This window comes from Oncorhynchus kisutch, linkage group LG26, assembly GCF_002021735.2.
Source record: "Oncorhynchus kisutch isolate 150728-3 linkage group LG26, Okis_V2, whole genome shotgun sequence".
In the NCBI taxonomy this organism is placed as follows: domain Eukaryota; kingdom Metazoa; phylum Chordata; class Actinopteri; order Salmoniformes; family Salmonidae; genus Oncorhynchus; species Oncorhynchus kisutch.
This window is the reverse complement of record NC_034199.2, coordinates 37,096,583-37,110,012: the sequence shown is the minus strand read 5'-3', so window position 1 is coordinate 37,110,012 and position 13,430 is coordinate 37,096,583. Positions and strand designations below refer to the sequence as shown.

Sequence of the window (13,430 nt, the reverse complement as noted above, 5' to 3'; positions counted from 1 at the left end):
ATGCTGTAATTCTGTAGAATGATGCAACAACAATAAGCCCATGGCACGGTACCACATCAGACAGAGACATCGACTACATGTCCCGGCGATTCAGACATTTATCCTTTAACATGTTGATTCAACTCATAAAAATAAAAATAGAAAGATTTAATATTTTTCTTTGACTTGAAGGAAAATAGTTATTGCATCACCATGCTTGTCTATGTTTGGTGACCAGCGAAGCTTGCGATGGGAGATACAAAGAAGGTAGCTACAGATATAAGAGAAACAAAACAAAAAGGACTGGAGGTCAAATGAAAACAAGAAAATGGAGGAAAAAGGGGTGGGAAAATTATCAAATCATAACAGAAATGAAAAAATGTCCCTGAGTCCTTGAGTTACGGAAGCAGAGGTGCCCCAACAAACGCTCCCAGAAATCAATCAATCAGTGAGTCATTGAATAGAAGGAGAAAATAAGTCACAAGGCACAGACAGGAAGTTGCAGGAAGTTGCAGCCCATTGGTCCCCGCCCCAGGGTCTCAGGTATTCCTTTCTTACATTACTAGTCAGAGCACTCATTTTCTTAAGGTGGCGGCTCTGAGGAGTATCGATGGAAGCAGCTCCGTGGAGGGAGGGCCTGGCTTCCAACTCCTCCTACAAAGCAGCAGTAAGACGGCAGGGTGAGAAAACAAAGACACGACAGAATGGAGGGAGGGAACAAGTAGAAATAGGGGATTAGGGAGGGAAGGATGGACCCAGCAGGCAAAACTGCTTGAAATTATGTGGTTTCAACACTGTAACAACACTACAACTCTGAATTACAACACAGTTTTGCCTGCTGAGAGACAGTACAGGGGAGAGGACTATAAGTATATGGAGGAAAGTGAGAGGGCTATACAGAGGTAGTACAGGTATTAAGGGGAGTATATTAACATGTAACTATGGAGAGGAGATGGAGAGGACTAGTATATTAACATGTAACTTTGGAGAGGAGATGGAGAGGACTAGTATATTAACATGTAACTATGGAGAGGAGATGGAGAGGACTAGTATATTAACATGTAACTTTGGAGAGGAGATGGAGAGGACTAGTATATTAACATGTAACTTTGGAGAGGAGATGGAGAGGACTATAGGGAGTATATTAACATGTAACTATGGAGATGAGGTGGAGAGGACTAGTATATTAACATGTAACTATGGAGAGGAGATGGAGAGGACTAGTATATTAACATGTAACTATGGAGAGGAGATGGAGAGGACTAGTATATTAACATGTAACTATGGAGATGAGGTGGAGAGGACTAGTATATTAACATGTAACTATGGAGAGTAGATGGAGAGGACTAGTATATTAACATGTAACTATGGAGAGGAGATGGAGAGGACTAGTATATTAACATGTAACTATGGAGAGGAGATGGAGAGGACTAGTATATTAACATGTAACTATGGAGAGGAGATGGAGAGGACTATAGGGAGTATATTAACACGTAACTATGGAGAGGAGATGGAGAGGACTATAGGGAGTATATTAACATGTAACTATGGAGATGAGGTGGAGAGGACTAGTATATTAACATGTAACTATGGAGATGAGGTGGAGAGGACTATAGGAAGTATATTAACACGTAACTATGGAGATGAGGTGGAGAGGACTATAGGGAGTATATTAACATGTAACTATGGAGAGGACTAGTATATTAACATGTAACTATGGAGATGAGGTGGAGAGGACTATAGGGAGTATATTAACATGTAACTATGGAGAGGACTAGTATATTAACATGTAACTATGGAGAGGACTAGTATATTAACACATAACTATGGAGATGAGGTGGAGAGGACTATAGGGAGTATATTAACATGTAACTATGGAGAGGACTAGTATATTAACATGTAACTATGGAGATGAGGTGGAGAGGACTATAGGAAGTATATTAACACGTAACTATGGAGATGAGGTGGAGAGGACTATAGGGAGTATATTAACATGTAACTATGGAGAGGACTAGTATATTAACATGTAACTATGGAGATGAGGTGGCGAGGACTAGTATATTAACACGTAACTATGGAGAGGAGATGGAGAGGACTATAGGGTGTATATTAACACGTAACTATGGAGATGAGGTGGAGAGGACTATAGGGAGTATATTAACATGTAACTATGGAGAGGAGATGGAGAGGACTAGTATATTAACATGTAACTATGGAGAGGAGATGGAGAGGACTATAGGGAGTATATTAACATGTAACTATGGAGAGGACTAGTATATTAACATGTAACTATGGAGAGGACTAGTATATTAACATGTAACTATGGAAAGGACTAGTATATTAGCATGTAACTATGGAGAGGAGATGGAGAGGACTATAGGGAGTATATTAACATGTAACTATGGAGAGGACTAGTATATTAACATGTAACTATGGAGAGGACTAGTATATTAACATGTAACTATGGAGAGGACTAGTATATTAACATGTATCTATGAAGAATAGGAGACAGTCAGAGCTCACAAGGACAGAATAGGACATGGGTAACATGGGTAGTTATGCAGGGTGGCAAAAGAAGCACCTAATGGATGGAAGGTCACTACTACCTATGCTACAGACTAGCTAGGACAGCTGAGCAAATACTATAGCAATACTATAGATCCAGGGGCGCAACTTTGGTTTTAGAAGTGGGGGGGATATCACTTTTTAAAAATTATTATTTAAAAAACATGTTTTTATCCTTTCGGATAAACACTCCAAACAGCCTACCCTACCACTCGGAGGAGTCCGCATGGTCCTAAATCCCCCTGTTGCCTAGGTTTGTATCACATTCCAATTATAAAACTGGGGGCGACAAAAATTCAATTTCAGAATGTTGGGGGGACATGTCCTCCCTGTCCCCAGTGAAAGTTGCACCCCTGTATAGATCTATATGAAGCAATCATGATCTCTAGGAAGCTGAACTGAAAGGCATGCCATCTGGGCTGCTGAATTTACATATTCAGTGACAGTGAATAAAACTGAAAATATTTTCTGATCGCAGAAAATAACTGACAGAAAAATGAACTGAGAGGGGACAAACATAATTAAATAAAGGGGAATAAAACCATTGAAAACAGCCGAGGTGTTGGGAACAACTGGTCAATTCAGACTCGGAGGGTTTGGTGTTGACCGTACCTGGCTGTTAAGCTTGGACACCGCAGTGGCCAGAGCGATGTCTGGACGGTGGACCAGGGAACCTCCATGGGCAGCCTCCTGGCGAGCCTTCTCACGGTAGCCAATCTACCAGACACAATATATAAACCATGAGTGGACTGGACAATACAAGGGAAAGGGGATACCTAGTCAGTTGCACAAATGAATGGATTCAACCCAAATGTGTCTTACGCATTTAACCCAACCCCTCTAACAAACCATCAGTGGATAATGCAAAGACAGACTGTCGTGATATGAATTGTTTTGGTGCCTTTGATGGCGTCATGCTGAGAATATAAACAACAGCATGAATATTCATCTCAGAGAGGTAAACAACTACAAAATCCCTTTAATTTTGCAAAACAGGCTTCGCCACTGTGTAGGCTATTCACTGTGTGCTAAACACTCACATTGCTGGCGAGCTTGGAGGCCTGTGTAGCCCTCATGATGTCTGGGCGCATAGCCACAGAGGTGTAGTTGAGCTTGGCCTTAGCCTCCTGCCTGTAGGCAAACTAGAAATGGAGAGAGAGGATAGAGTGATATTTGTGACAACTGCTGATGTAAAAAGGGCTTTTATTAATGCATTTGATAGACTGACTGATTAATAACAATCAATTCCATAAAACATGCATGAACTATTGACTGTCTTTAATAGAGGAGATATAGAGTCTTTTCATAGAAGAGGAATGTGACTGACTTACATTGCTCTGATTCTTGGCTACGTCCATGGCGTGCTGCACATCGGGAGGCACTCTCATGTTGTTGTACTTGGACTTGCCCTTCTCCTTCTCAAACTTCTGCTTGTACTGTTTCTGTGGACAGAACGGCGGAGACAAAAGACGTCAAAGGTAACAAATGGCTCAGGACTGTACAGTCTTGGGAAGTCTCATTCACTTTGTGTGAGAAATCTGGAAATGAAGGTTCAGGACTGTATTCCAGCTCTAACTAAACAGCTGGTATGGGGAGACTGACCTCGCTGACCAGTTTGCCCATGTCCTTGGCGTGGATGGTGTCACGGGTCGTGGGCAGAGTGGTGAATTGTCCGGTCTGCTGCTCCATCTTGCCAGCCAGCTTGTATTTGCTCTGAGGACAGAAAGAAAACCAAGGACTAGTGTCAGACTGGAATCTGATTGGGCGCCGTACAAACCAAATTAACATACTGTACAGTTAAATTCATTATAACAAGTGTTCTTGAGATATTTTGTGACAAATTCCTCGTTCATCCATAAATTAAGGTTCACATTATGACATTTAAGATCCATCTATAATAACTATACTGTAGGTTAGTAAGGAAAGACATTTATTGGCAGTAATAAACATTACATAGTAAGTATCTGTGGTTATCATGTTTCTGGTGTTTTCTGCCTCTTACCTCAGATGCCAGAATGCGCACTGACTTGGCATGAAGGTTAGTAGGAGTGTCCAGAACAGTCTTATACTGGCCTTTTGCCTTCTCAAACTTCTCTCTGTATTTCACCTGGTGGACAGAACAAAGAACCACAATTAACACAGGCTTTTCTTCACCTTCAGATTTCATTTCCATGTGTCAGAATAGAACAGAACAGCTTTATTTTGATTGATGGGTGGCCGGTATAGGAACAACGACTCACATTGCTTAAGTCAGCATTCATCTTAGCCAGGACGGCTAACTTGTCGTCCACGATGGAGATCACACAGCCCTTCATCATCTCCTTGTCATACGTGTACTCAATCTGAGGACAGCAACACATGCAGCAGGGGTTAGACCAGAAGAGCCATGTCAAAGGAATCAGTATAGAAACCTGGGCCAGTGTTTTGTTGTGTGTGTAGCTAAGTCATCTAACTCACTATTGTTTTTAGCATTGTATTCTTCCACATATAGTTTTTCACGGACTCTTAGAAGATGAGCTCCCTTGTGGGCTAAAATACATCCAAACAAACATACAAACAAACTAAGGTCTGTTGTGTATGACTCACATCACTCTGCTGGAAGTTGGCCTTGGCAGCTTGGATAAAGTCAGGTCTGTCGACCGTCCAGATCCACTTGTTCTTGGTGGCCTGGTACTTCTTCCTGTAGTCCAGCTGGAAGGAGACAAATCATACAGGAACAGAACAGTGAGTGAAGGTTCTGCCTCAAGAAAAAACATTTCAGAAGGGTGGAAAACATCAGGTATAACACCTGGTCCTAACAAGCCAACTTCATTCACTAATACACTCATTCATTCATTCAGAAGTGGTGTTCAGAGGTAAATGGATAGGAGGAGATGAGGAGTACTGGAAGAGAGAGACTCACATTGCTGATGTTCTTGTAGGCTTCCTTGGCAGCGCGGATTTCAAAGGATTCAGGGTCCATGTTGATCTGGGCCTTGCTCCTCTCATATACCTCCTTGTACTTCAGCTGAGACAAAGGAGAGAAAAGCACACTGATACAGAAACAGGGATATGACTGTACCTACCTCCATCTAAATCTTAGACATGTGGTCGTAAGGCTTTCCACTAGATAGCATAGCCACAATGTCTAAATTGGCAATATTGTAAAAAAATCCTGAAAATATTAGCTTTATGGTCTTATTTTAAGATTAAGGTTAGGCATTAGGTTAGCAGTGTGGTTAATAAGATTTTAAGAAGAGCAATTGTAGAAATAGGTGGGGTTTATGACTTTGTGGCTGTGTTATGTGTGAAATGGAAGGCAGCCATTTTGAGAGTGTAGAGTACATACCACGCTGGTGATCTCCTTGACCTTCTTCATGTGTGCGCTGTGTGGAGTGTCATGGCCCAGGGTGTAGCCCTTAGCCTTGTTCTTGTTATACTCCATCTTGTAGACATTCTGGAAAAAGTGATGGGAAAATGTTGCATGTCACAATTATTCAAATATAGTGTTGAGAAATACACAGTAGTAACAAAATCATCCATTTATACATTATATGATTTTATTAAATATTTATTTAATTTTGTTACTTGATTTATTTTTCTGAGAAGAGGGAGACCTTGACAACAATTGCAACAAAAAGTATCTTTAATTGAATGTGGTGTGACGAAGTGAACTCACGTCTCCGATGGCTTTGCTGCGTTTGTGGCTCTCATGCTCGGGAGTCTCCAGGATGGAGGTGAACTTGTTCTTAGCAAGCTCATACTGCTCCCTGTACTTCCACTGTGGTGATGGGGGCAGGACACCAGAGTTAGACACACTCACACATGAGACATTACTGTCAAATCGGTATCAATTTACCTTATTTACAGTGTTTCAATTATCTATAGATGATCTGTGTGCTTTACAGATTGATTTTACGAGTTAAGTTTACATAGCTTTATCCATTCCTGATCAAACTAAATGTATGTGCTAAAAAAGATAATGACATTTAAAATGTAGTGTAGCATGAAAAGGAGATTCTGTGAAGCGTGACTACAGTACATGCCAAAGTAATGAATGAATGCAATGGGAAGACACCATGCGCAGGTTGGAACATGCTTTATGGAAACATGCAACACAATGAAATGATGTGCAAAGAGATGTCCACAAACACACAGTGTGAGAATGAAAACAGTGCTTTTCTCATGGTTCATTTTCGTCAGCTGACGTTTGATCAGCTCGTCTGCTTCGAGTCCTACTGGTGAGTCTGGTGCTATTTCAACATGATTAGTACAGACTAATGATGGTTGTATATATTTATTATCATTTGGATAAAAAATGTGAACTTAAATAAATGAAAATAAACAAAACTATTGGCTTTGTCATAGGAAATATGTATTCCTCATTTAACGTACAACGTCTTTCTAGACGGTTCAGTCTGTACTTGTGATGTGGGTTACAGGGAGCGGGATCATAACTTGGGATGAGCTGGGTAGCTTGGGTTCAGAGGTCAGTGGAGATTCAAGAGTGTTTCTGAAGCAGGGAGGAAAAGATGTCCAGAATTTGACAAATGTGGTGGTTGGCGGCAGGTAGCCTAGCAGTTAATAGCATTGGGCCAGAAACCCAAATCTGTTGATGTGCCCTTCAGCAAAGGGCACATCACTTAACCACTTAACCTTCATTGGTCCTGTAAGTCGCTCTGGATAAGTGCTTCTGCTAAATTACTAATGACTGAAATGTGAAAAAATGGGAGTGAAGGAAGCTACTGTCAATTAGGAGTTCAGGATGGGTTTCCGCAGCTGAAGTTAGCTAGGGCTGAGGCTGGGAAGACAACTGCAGCAGGAGGGAGAGGGAATTGGGGAAACTGCGAGGTGAGTTTGGTTGGTCTGCTGGGCCGATGGACGATTACCTTACACTGCTCGCTGGACTGGTAAATGGCGCTGAGGATGTCTGGGCGGAGCAGCTCATTGCAACCGTTCTTTAAGAGCACCCTGGCCCTGGATCTATATTTGTTCTGTCCACGGAGGGACACACTAACACACACACACACACACACACACAGACACAGCATGCTGAGGACAGGCACAGGGTCAGTGGACAGGACGGAGTGGACTGGAGAGGAGCTGCGGAGATCCTAGGCCTGGAGTCTGTGTTGTGTCCTCCGGATCTATTCCCTCAGAACCATTAAATCTAGTTCAATCTGGTTCAATCAATCATACGGGCTTTTTTTATTCGCTTTTATGATTTTGCCGATGCTTTTAAAAAATGTTGACATTTGTCACTAAAACTGACATGATAAAGGGGCTCAACCAAGTCTACGGGTTTGACTCTGAGTGCACAGATCAAGGAGAGTGTAGCCGCTCACTCAGAACACCCAAGAGGGCTATTTGAGTGACAGAGTACGACACCTGCTGCGTGAGGAAAAAGAGAGAGAGAGACGTGAACACGACCAACCAAGGACATTATATCCATGCAACTTTGACCTCCCGCAGGCCTGCAGTCAGATGACCTCATGCACCGGGCTCGGAAGCAGGTTATCTGATAGGCCCAGAGGAGGTAGAGGCGGACGAGGGCGGGGCTCAGCAGTAGGAAAATCATAGCTTTACCTGGCTATTCTTGGCGTTCTCCTTAGCCAGGAGGGTTCTAGGATCATCCAACACACTGCTGTACTTATCCTTGGTCTTCTCATAGGCTGCTCTATAGTGCCTCTGCTCAGAACGTCAAAAAGGAGTTAAAGACAACTGACAAACAAACAGGGAGCTGTGACAGGGGATAAAAAGACTACAGGAAAGAAGGCCAAGGTTAATCCCATGTGATACATAGAGGAATGAACTGCAGAGACAAAAGAAACTTGAGTGACAACAACACGGTATTGTGGCTAGGATTACCTCAGGAAGAAGCCAGGTGCATTCATCATTACAGAAGATATTCATAACGTTATGAACTAATCATGACCATCTTTTACCTTCAAAGCTGAGAATCCAAATGAGATGCAGTAGAAAGAAAACATGTTATATTACTGCATCTGTTTTTCATAAGATCGTTTAAATAAGATCAAATCTATCCAGTATATCCAAATTGAAACAAAAAGTGCGGCTGTGACTTACATCGTTGATAATAACGGAGGCATTCTTGGTGGCCTGGAAGAATGGAGTGTCACAGGTATACTTGAAGTGGTGTCTGTTCTTCTCGAAAGTTGCTTTATAGTGTCTCTGTTTACAAAAGAGAAGAGGAGAAAAAAGCCGGGTGGTTATGGAAGACAAAGACACAGTAAGAGCTGAGGGTTTTATTGTATTTGCAGCGGTAGATGATCTTTCGTTACCTCACTGAAGAGGAGCTTGTTCTTCTCAGCCTGGACCATCTCAGGTCTGTCCCACACGTAGCAGCCAATACCCTTCAGCCAATCCAGATCCTCCTTGTACTTGATCTAATATTGGACAGAGAAATTAATGGTGTGGGTCATTCATAAACACACACGTTACATAAAAGCATTCTAATACGCTGAAATGGACAATACCATTGTTTAATGATAAACTACCCATTCTAAGTATTCAAATGTACTGAAACTGACAATACAATGACTCTGCCCTGAGGGTATTGTTGTTAAGGTGGCGTCACTCACATCGCTGATGTTTTCACCGATGATTCTGCTGTGGAAAAACTCTGGACGGTCGGGCATGGATCTCCATGTACCCAGAGAGTTGATGTACTTCTCTCTGTATTTGACCTGTGTGAAGGAGAGAAAGATACGTGTCTTATATCTGTATGATAACATACATAACATAATCCACATGCCAAAAGTCTGTTTAATGGGCCAAATCATCCTATTGGATGGCTCTGAGCCAGAAGGCAAAGCTGGTTGAAACGACTTAGTTGAAAGAGATCACTGGTCGTAAACTGGTTGAAATGAATAGGTTGAAAGAGATTACTGGTTGTAATGATATAATTTCAAACAGTTTTGGTAGCTGGGGAGAGATCTTTTCTAATCGGCTGACATACTGACCTCGCTGATGTCATCGGTGACCCTACGGTGACACACGATATCCAGGGCATCCTTGACACTGTGGTAATGTCCCTTGGATCGCTCAAAGCTCTCCTTGTAGCGCAGCTAGAGAGAGAGAGAGAAAGAGAGAGAGAGAGAGAGAGAGAGAGAGAGAGAGAGAGAGAGAGAGAGAGAGAAAGAGAGAGAGAGAGAGAGAAAGAGAGAGAAAGAGAGAGAGAAAGAGAGAGAGAAAGAGAGAGAGAGAGAGAGAGAGAGAGAGAGAGAGAGAGAGAGAGAGAGAGAAAGAAAGAGAAAGAGAGAGAAAGAGAGAGAGAGACAGAGAAAGAGAGAGACAGAGAAAGAGAGAGACAGAGAGAGACAGAGAGAGAGAGAGAGAGAGAAAGAAAGAGAGATGGAGAGAGAGAGAGCGAGAGCGAGAGCGAGAGAGACAGAGTGTGTGCAATAGGTCAGTCATTTGTAAGAAGGACAACTTAAAGACCAAAGACAGGCGGAGGAGGGATCACCAGAGAGCATACTCACATCACTGGATTGTAGGTAGGCCTTCTTGGCCCGGACCAGGATGGGTGTGTCATGGATGCTAGTGTACTTGTGCTTCATCTTCTCATACTGATCTCTGTATTTGATCTGGGGACGAATCAGAGGAGAAACTGTGTTAGAGCAGCGGTGAAGGGCAAATACTATGGTATCATACTGGGACGTGATAACCTTCACACTGGGACGTGATAACCTTCACACTGGGACGTGATAACCTTCACACTGGGACGTGATAACCTTCACACTGGGACGTGATAACCTTCACACTGGGTTGTAAGGACGAAAAGTGTTTGAGTTAAATTGCGTTAGAAAGACTTACCTCGCTGTTGACCACCTTCATAGCCCTGGCGTGGTCCATTATTGGGGTGTCCACCTCCGGAGTGAAGTGGGCCCTCTCCTTGGAAGCCAGGTCAGTGTACGTATACTGCAGTTATGAGATACATGAACAAAAATGTCAGAAATCACTTTCTTTGTAACTCATTTTTGTAATTGTTGTGCTTTAAGTTGGTATCAATACAAATCTTAACACAGATATCAGTCCTCCAAGAGTTCACCAGGTTTATTGTATCTATGAGAGCTAAATCGACTTGCCTTGTTGCTGAGCTGTTGGGCCCATTTGACTCTCTTGACATCGATGGAGTCCAGGGTGGTGGTGCACTTGGTCTTGTCCACATTGCCCTGGGCTCTGTACATCAGCTGAGGACGAGAGGTTAAAGGTTAACATAGCCACTTCACACTGCCTATTCAGACAGAAAGACAGACCTGTTAAACCATATTATAATACGGCAAAACTTCCATTAAATGCTGAGTCTCCAACAAGCAACGGCCTCGTATAATGGCAGTTTTACTGTATTCTGTTAATATATTGTATATTACAATATGATATATTAATAATATATATAGATATATATTATATATATATATATGTGTGGGAAATGGCGGGCGATATAGTAGAGAACATGACTCACGTCGCTCATGTGGGTCTTTAACTCAGTGACGCGCTGGTACTCTGGTGTGTCCAGGACCACAGTGAAGTTGGCATGGTTCTTCTTTGCCTCAACTTCATAGTTGGCCTGTTGTGGTAAGACAAATTAATATGGATTAACATGGAGCAGAAATATTACAGACAGTATTTACAGTATTTGCAGATTGTGTATACTTAGCTAATTAATCGCCTCGTGAGGAGTGTAATCCACCAACTGATTGGTGATTGAAGCCATAACAAAATGAGAAAGAAAGGAAAGGTACCTACTCTAAACTTGGTAATGTTGCGGACAGTAGACATCTCAGGTGTGTCATACAGGAAGCAGCCAATGCCTCTCAGCCACAGAAGGTCCTCCTTGTATCTCAGCTGGTGATGGAAACAGAGACACAACGATTACATTACTGTATAATTATTCATAAGGCATGGAGGGACTTAGAAAAGTAACAATAAACCATTAACCCTTCTCATATTCTCACTGAAGTTAACTTAAGTATTCGTTGAAAAAAACATATTTCAGTAGTTGTATAGCCTAAATATTGCCTGTTTCAGAAGATACTTGGCTGCTTTGTTTTCAGTGAGTGAACGTTATTGGGCCACGTACGTCACTGGTGATCTCGTTGACGTGGTTACAGTGTATCATCTGGGGAGTGATGCCCATGGGGATCATGGTGCCTCTGTTAGCGAAGTACTTCTCCTTGTAACACAACTGCATGGGACAGAGGGAGACACACTGTACTTAGAACATGTGACAAACTAACTTCACAGCAAATAGAACAAATAAATACATTGTTTTTAAACGAAATGTCTCTAAATATAATGAATGTACAGTATGAATGAAAAAATAGATATAATCATGATGAATTAGACTTGTAGCAAGCATCAACACAAAGCCATAGTGACAAACATCAATGAGCCATAGTGACAAACATCAATGAGCCATAGTAACACACATCAATGAGCCATAGTAACACACATCAATGAGCCATAGTAACACACATCAATGAGCCACAGTAACAAACATCAATGAGCCATAGTAAGAACCATCAATGAGCCATAGTAACACACATCAATGAGCCATAGTAACAAACATCAATGAGCCATAGTGACAAACATCAATGAGCCATAGTAACAAACATCAATGAGCCATAGTAACACACATCAATGAGCCATAGTAACAACCATCAATGAGCCATAGTAACACACATCAATGAGCCATAGTAACACACATCAATGAGCCATAGTAACACACATCAATGAGCCATAGTAACACACATCAATGAGCCATAGTAACACACATCAATGAGCCATAGTAACAACCATCAATGAGCCATAGTAACAAACATCAATGACAATAGTAACAAACATCAATGAGCCATAGTAACAACCATCAATGACAATAGTACAGGAGTGATAATGACAGGATGTCAAAAGGTCACGTACGTCGCTGACGGCCTCCTGGGTCATCTTGACCTGTCTGATCTCGGGTGTGTCATAGGTGGTGTGGATCTTGCCCTTGCTCTTCTCATACAGCTCACGGTATAGACGCTGAAACAGACAGACAAACAGACAGAGAGAGAGAGAGAGGGGAAATAACATCACTACTACTACACCACAAAACAATCCTTTTAATAATACCAACATACTAGAGTCTTTGACTCTATAACGATTCAACATCTTTCAAGGGATTCATAACAAAAAAAATATAGAAGGATCATCAATCAAATTGAATAATTAATAAATTATTATATTTTTCCAAATAGTGAGGGAAGAGTAGCAGACGTTTGTAATCCTACCGGGTTGGTGACCTTGTTGGCGTTCCTGATGTTGACGAAGCTGACACCTTCTGGATCCATGGTATAGTTCGTAGCCTTTGACTTTTCATAGTCATTCTTGTACTTCACCTACACAACAACACAATTCCACGAGTGAGGTACTACGATACAAATCCAATATATTACCATTCTACGGTAACTACACATATAGGCTTCCTTTAATTCACCTACACAAGACTGTTCCTAGTGTAACTCCACTACATCCATCCAGTCATCCTACAGTACACAACACAAGACTTTTCCTAGTGTAACTCCACTACATCCATCCAGTCATCCTACAGTACACAACACAAGACTGTTCCTAGTGTAACTCCACTACATCCATCCAGTCATCCTACAGTACACAACACAAGACTGTTCCTAGTGTAACTCCACTACATCCATCCAGTCATCCTACAGTACACAACACAAGACAGTTCCTAGTGTAACTCCACTACATCCATCCAGTCATCCTACAGTACACAACACAAGACTGTTCCTAGTGTAACTCCACTACATCCATCCAGTCATCCTACAGTACACAACACAAGACTGTTCCTAGTGTAACTCCACTACATCCATCCAGTCATCCTA

The 13,430-nt window shown here is 41.9% G+C and overlaps 1 protein-coding gene and 1 long non-coding RNA gene across 21 annotated transcripts in view; one reads left to right on the top strand and one right to left on the bottom strand.

Annotated features, from left to right (window-relative positions):
• The window catches only part of LOC109870743 (nebulin), a 98,072-nt gene that overhangs the window by 21,909 nt on the left and 62,733 nt on the right, over positions 1 to 13,430 (bottom strand). For 15 of the 20 annotated variants that reach the window (XR_004205678.1, XM_031806097.1, XM_031806099.1 and 12 more), the window contains 24 exons: positions 12,819 to 12,926; positions 12,466 to 12,570; positions 11,627 to 11,731; positions 11,293 to 11,391; positions 11,009 to 11,113; positions 10,632 to 10,736; positions 10,360 to 10,464; positions 10,026 to 10,130; positions 9,507 to 9,611; positions 9,126 to 9,230; positions 8,826 to 8,930; positions 8,611 to 8,715; positions 8,110 to 8,211; positions 6,203 to 6,304; positions 5,873 to 5,980; positions 5,447 to 5,551; positions 5,131 to 5,235; positions 4,785 to 4,886; positions 4,547 to 4,651; positions 4,147 to 4,257; positions 3,876 to 3,986; positions 3,585 to 3,686; positions 3,157 to 3,261; positions 538 to 633 (listed from right to left, as the gene is read on the bottom strand). Coding sequence is in view for 19 of the 20 variants with exons in the window: in XM_031806097.1 (XP_031661957.1) it covers positions 538 to 633; positions 3,157 to 3,261; positions 3,585 to 3,686; positions 3,876 to 3,986; positions 4,147 to 4,257; positions 4,547 to 4,651; positions 4,785 to 4,886; positions 5,131 to 5,235; positions 5,447 to 5,551; positions 5,873 to 5,980; positions 6,203 to 6,304; positions 8,110 to 8,211; positions 8,611 to 8,715; positions 8,826 to 8,930; positions 9,126 to 9,230; positions 9,507 to 9,611; positions 10,026 to 10,130; positions 10,360 to 10,464; positions 10,632 to 10,736; positions 11,009 to 11,113; positions 11,293 to 11,391; positions 11,627 to 11,731; positions 12,466 to 12,570; positions 12,819 to 12,926 (2,511 nt within the window). In the remaining variant the exon portion in view is untranslated. The remainder of the gene's footprint in view (positions 1 to 537; positions 634 to 3,156; positions 3,262 to 3,584; positions 3,687 to 3,875; positions 3,987 to 4,146; positions 4,258 to 4,546; positions 4,652 to 4,784; positions 4,887 to 5,130; positions 5,236 to 5,446; positions 5,552 to 5,872; positions 5,981 to 6,202; positions 6,305 to 8,109; positions 8,212 to 8,610; positions 8,716 to 8,825; positions 8,931 to 9,125; positions 9,231 to 9,506; positions 9,612 to 10,025; positions 10,131 to 10,359; positions 10,465 to 10,631; positions 10,737 to 11,008; positions 11,114 to 11,292; positions 11,392 to 11,626; positions 11,732 to 12,465; positions 12,571 to 12,818; positions 12,927 to 13,430) is intronic. The other 5 variants (XM_031806100.1, XM_031806109.1, XM_031806111.1 and 2 more) reach the window with 1 other exon arrangement.
• On the top strand, positions 1,846 to 2,163 carry LOC116357739 (uncharacterized). The gene is made up of 3 exons (XR_004205679.1): positions 1,846 to 1,895; positions 1,944 to 2,022; positions 2,113 to 2,163. It is a non-coding gene; the product is annotated as an uncharacterized LOC116357739 (long non-coding RNA).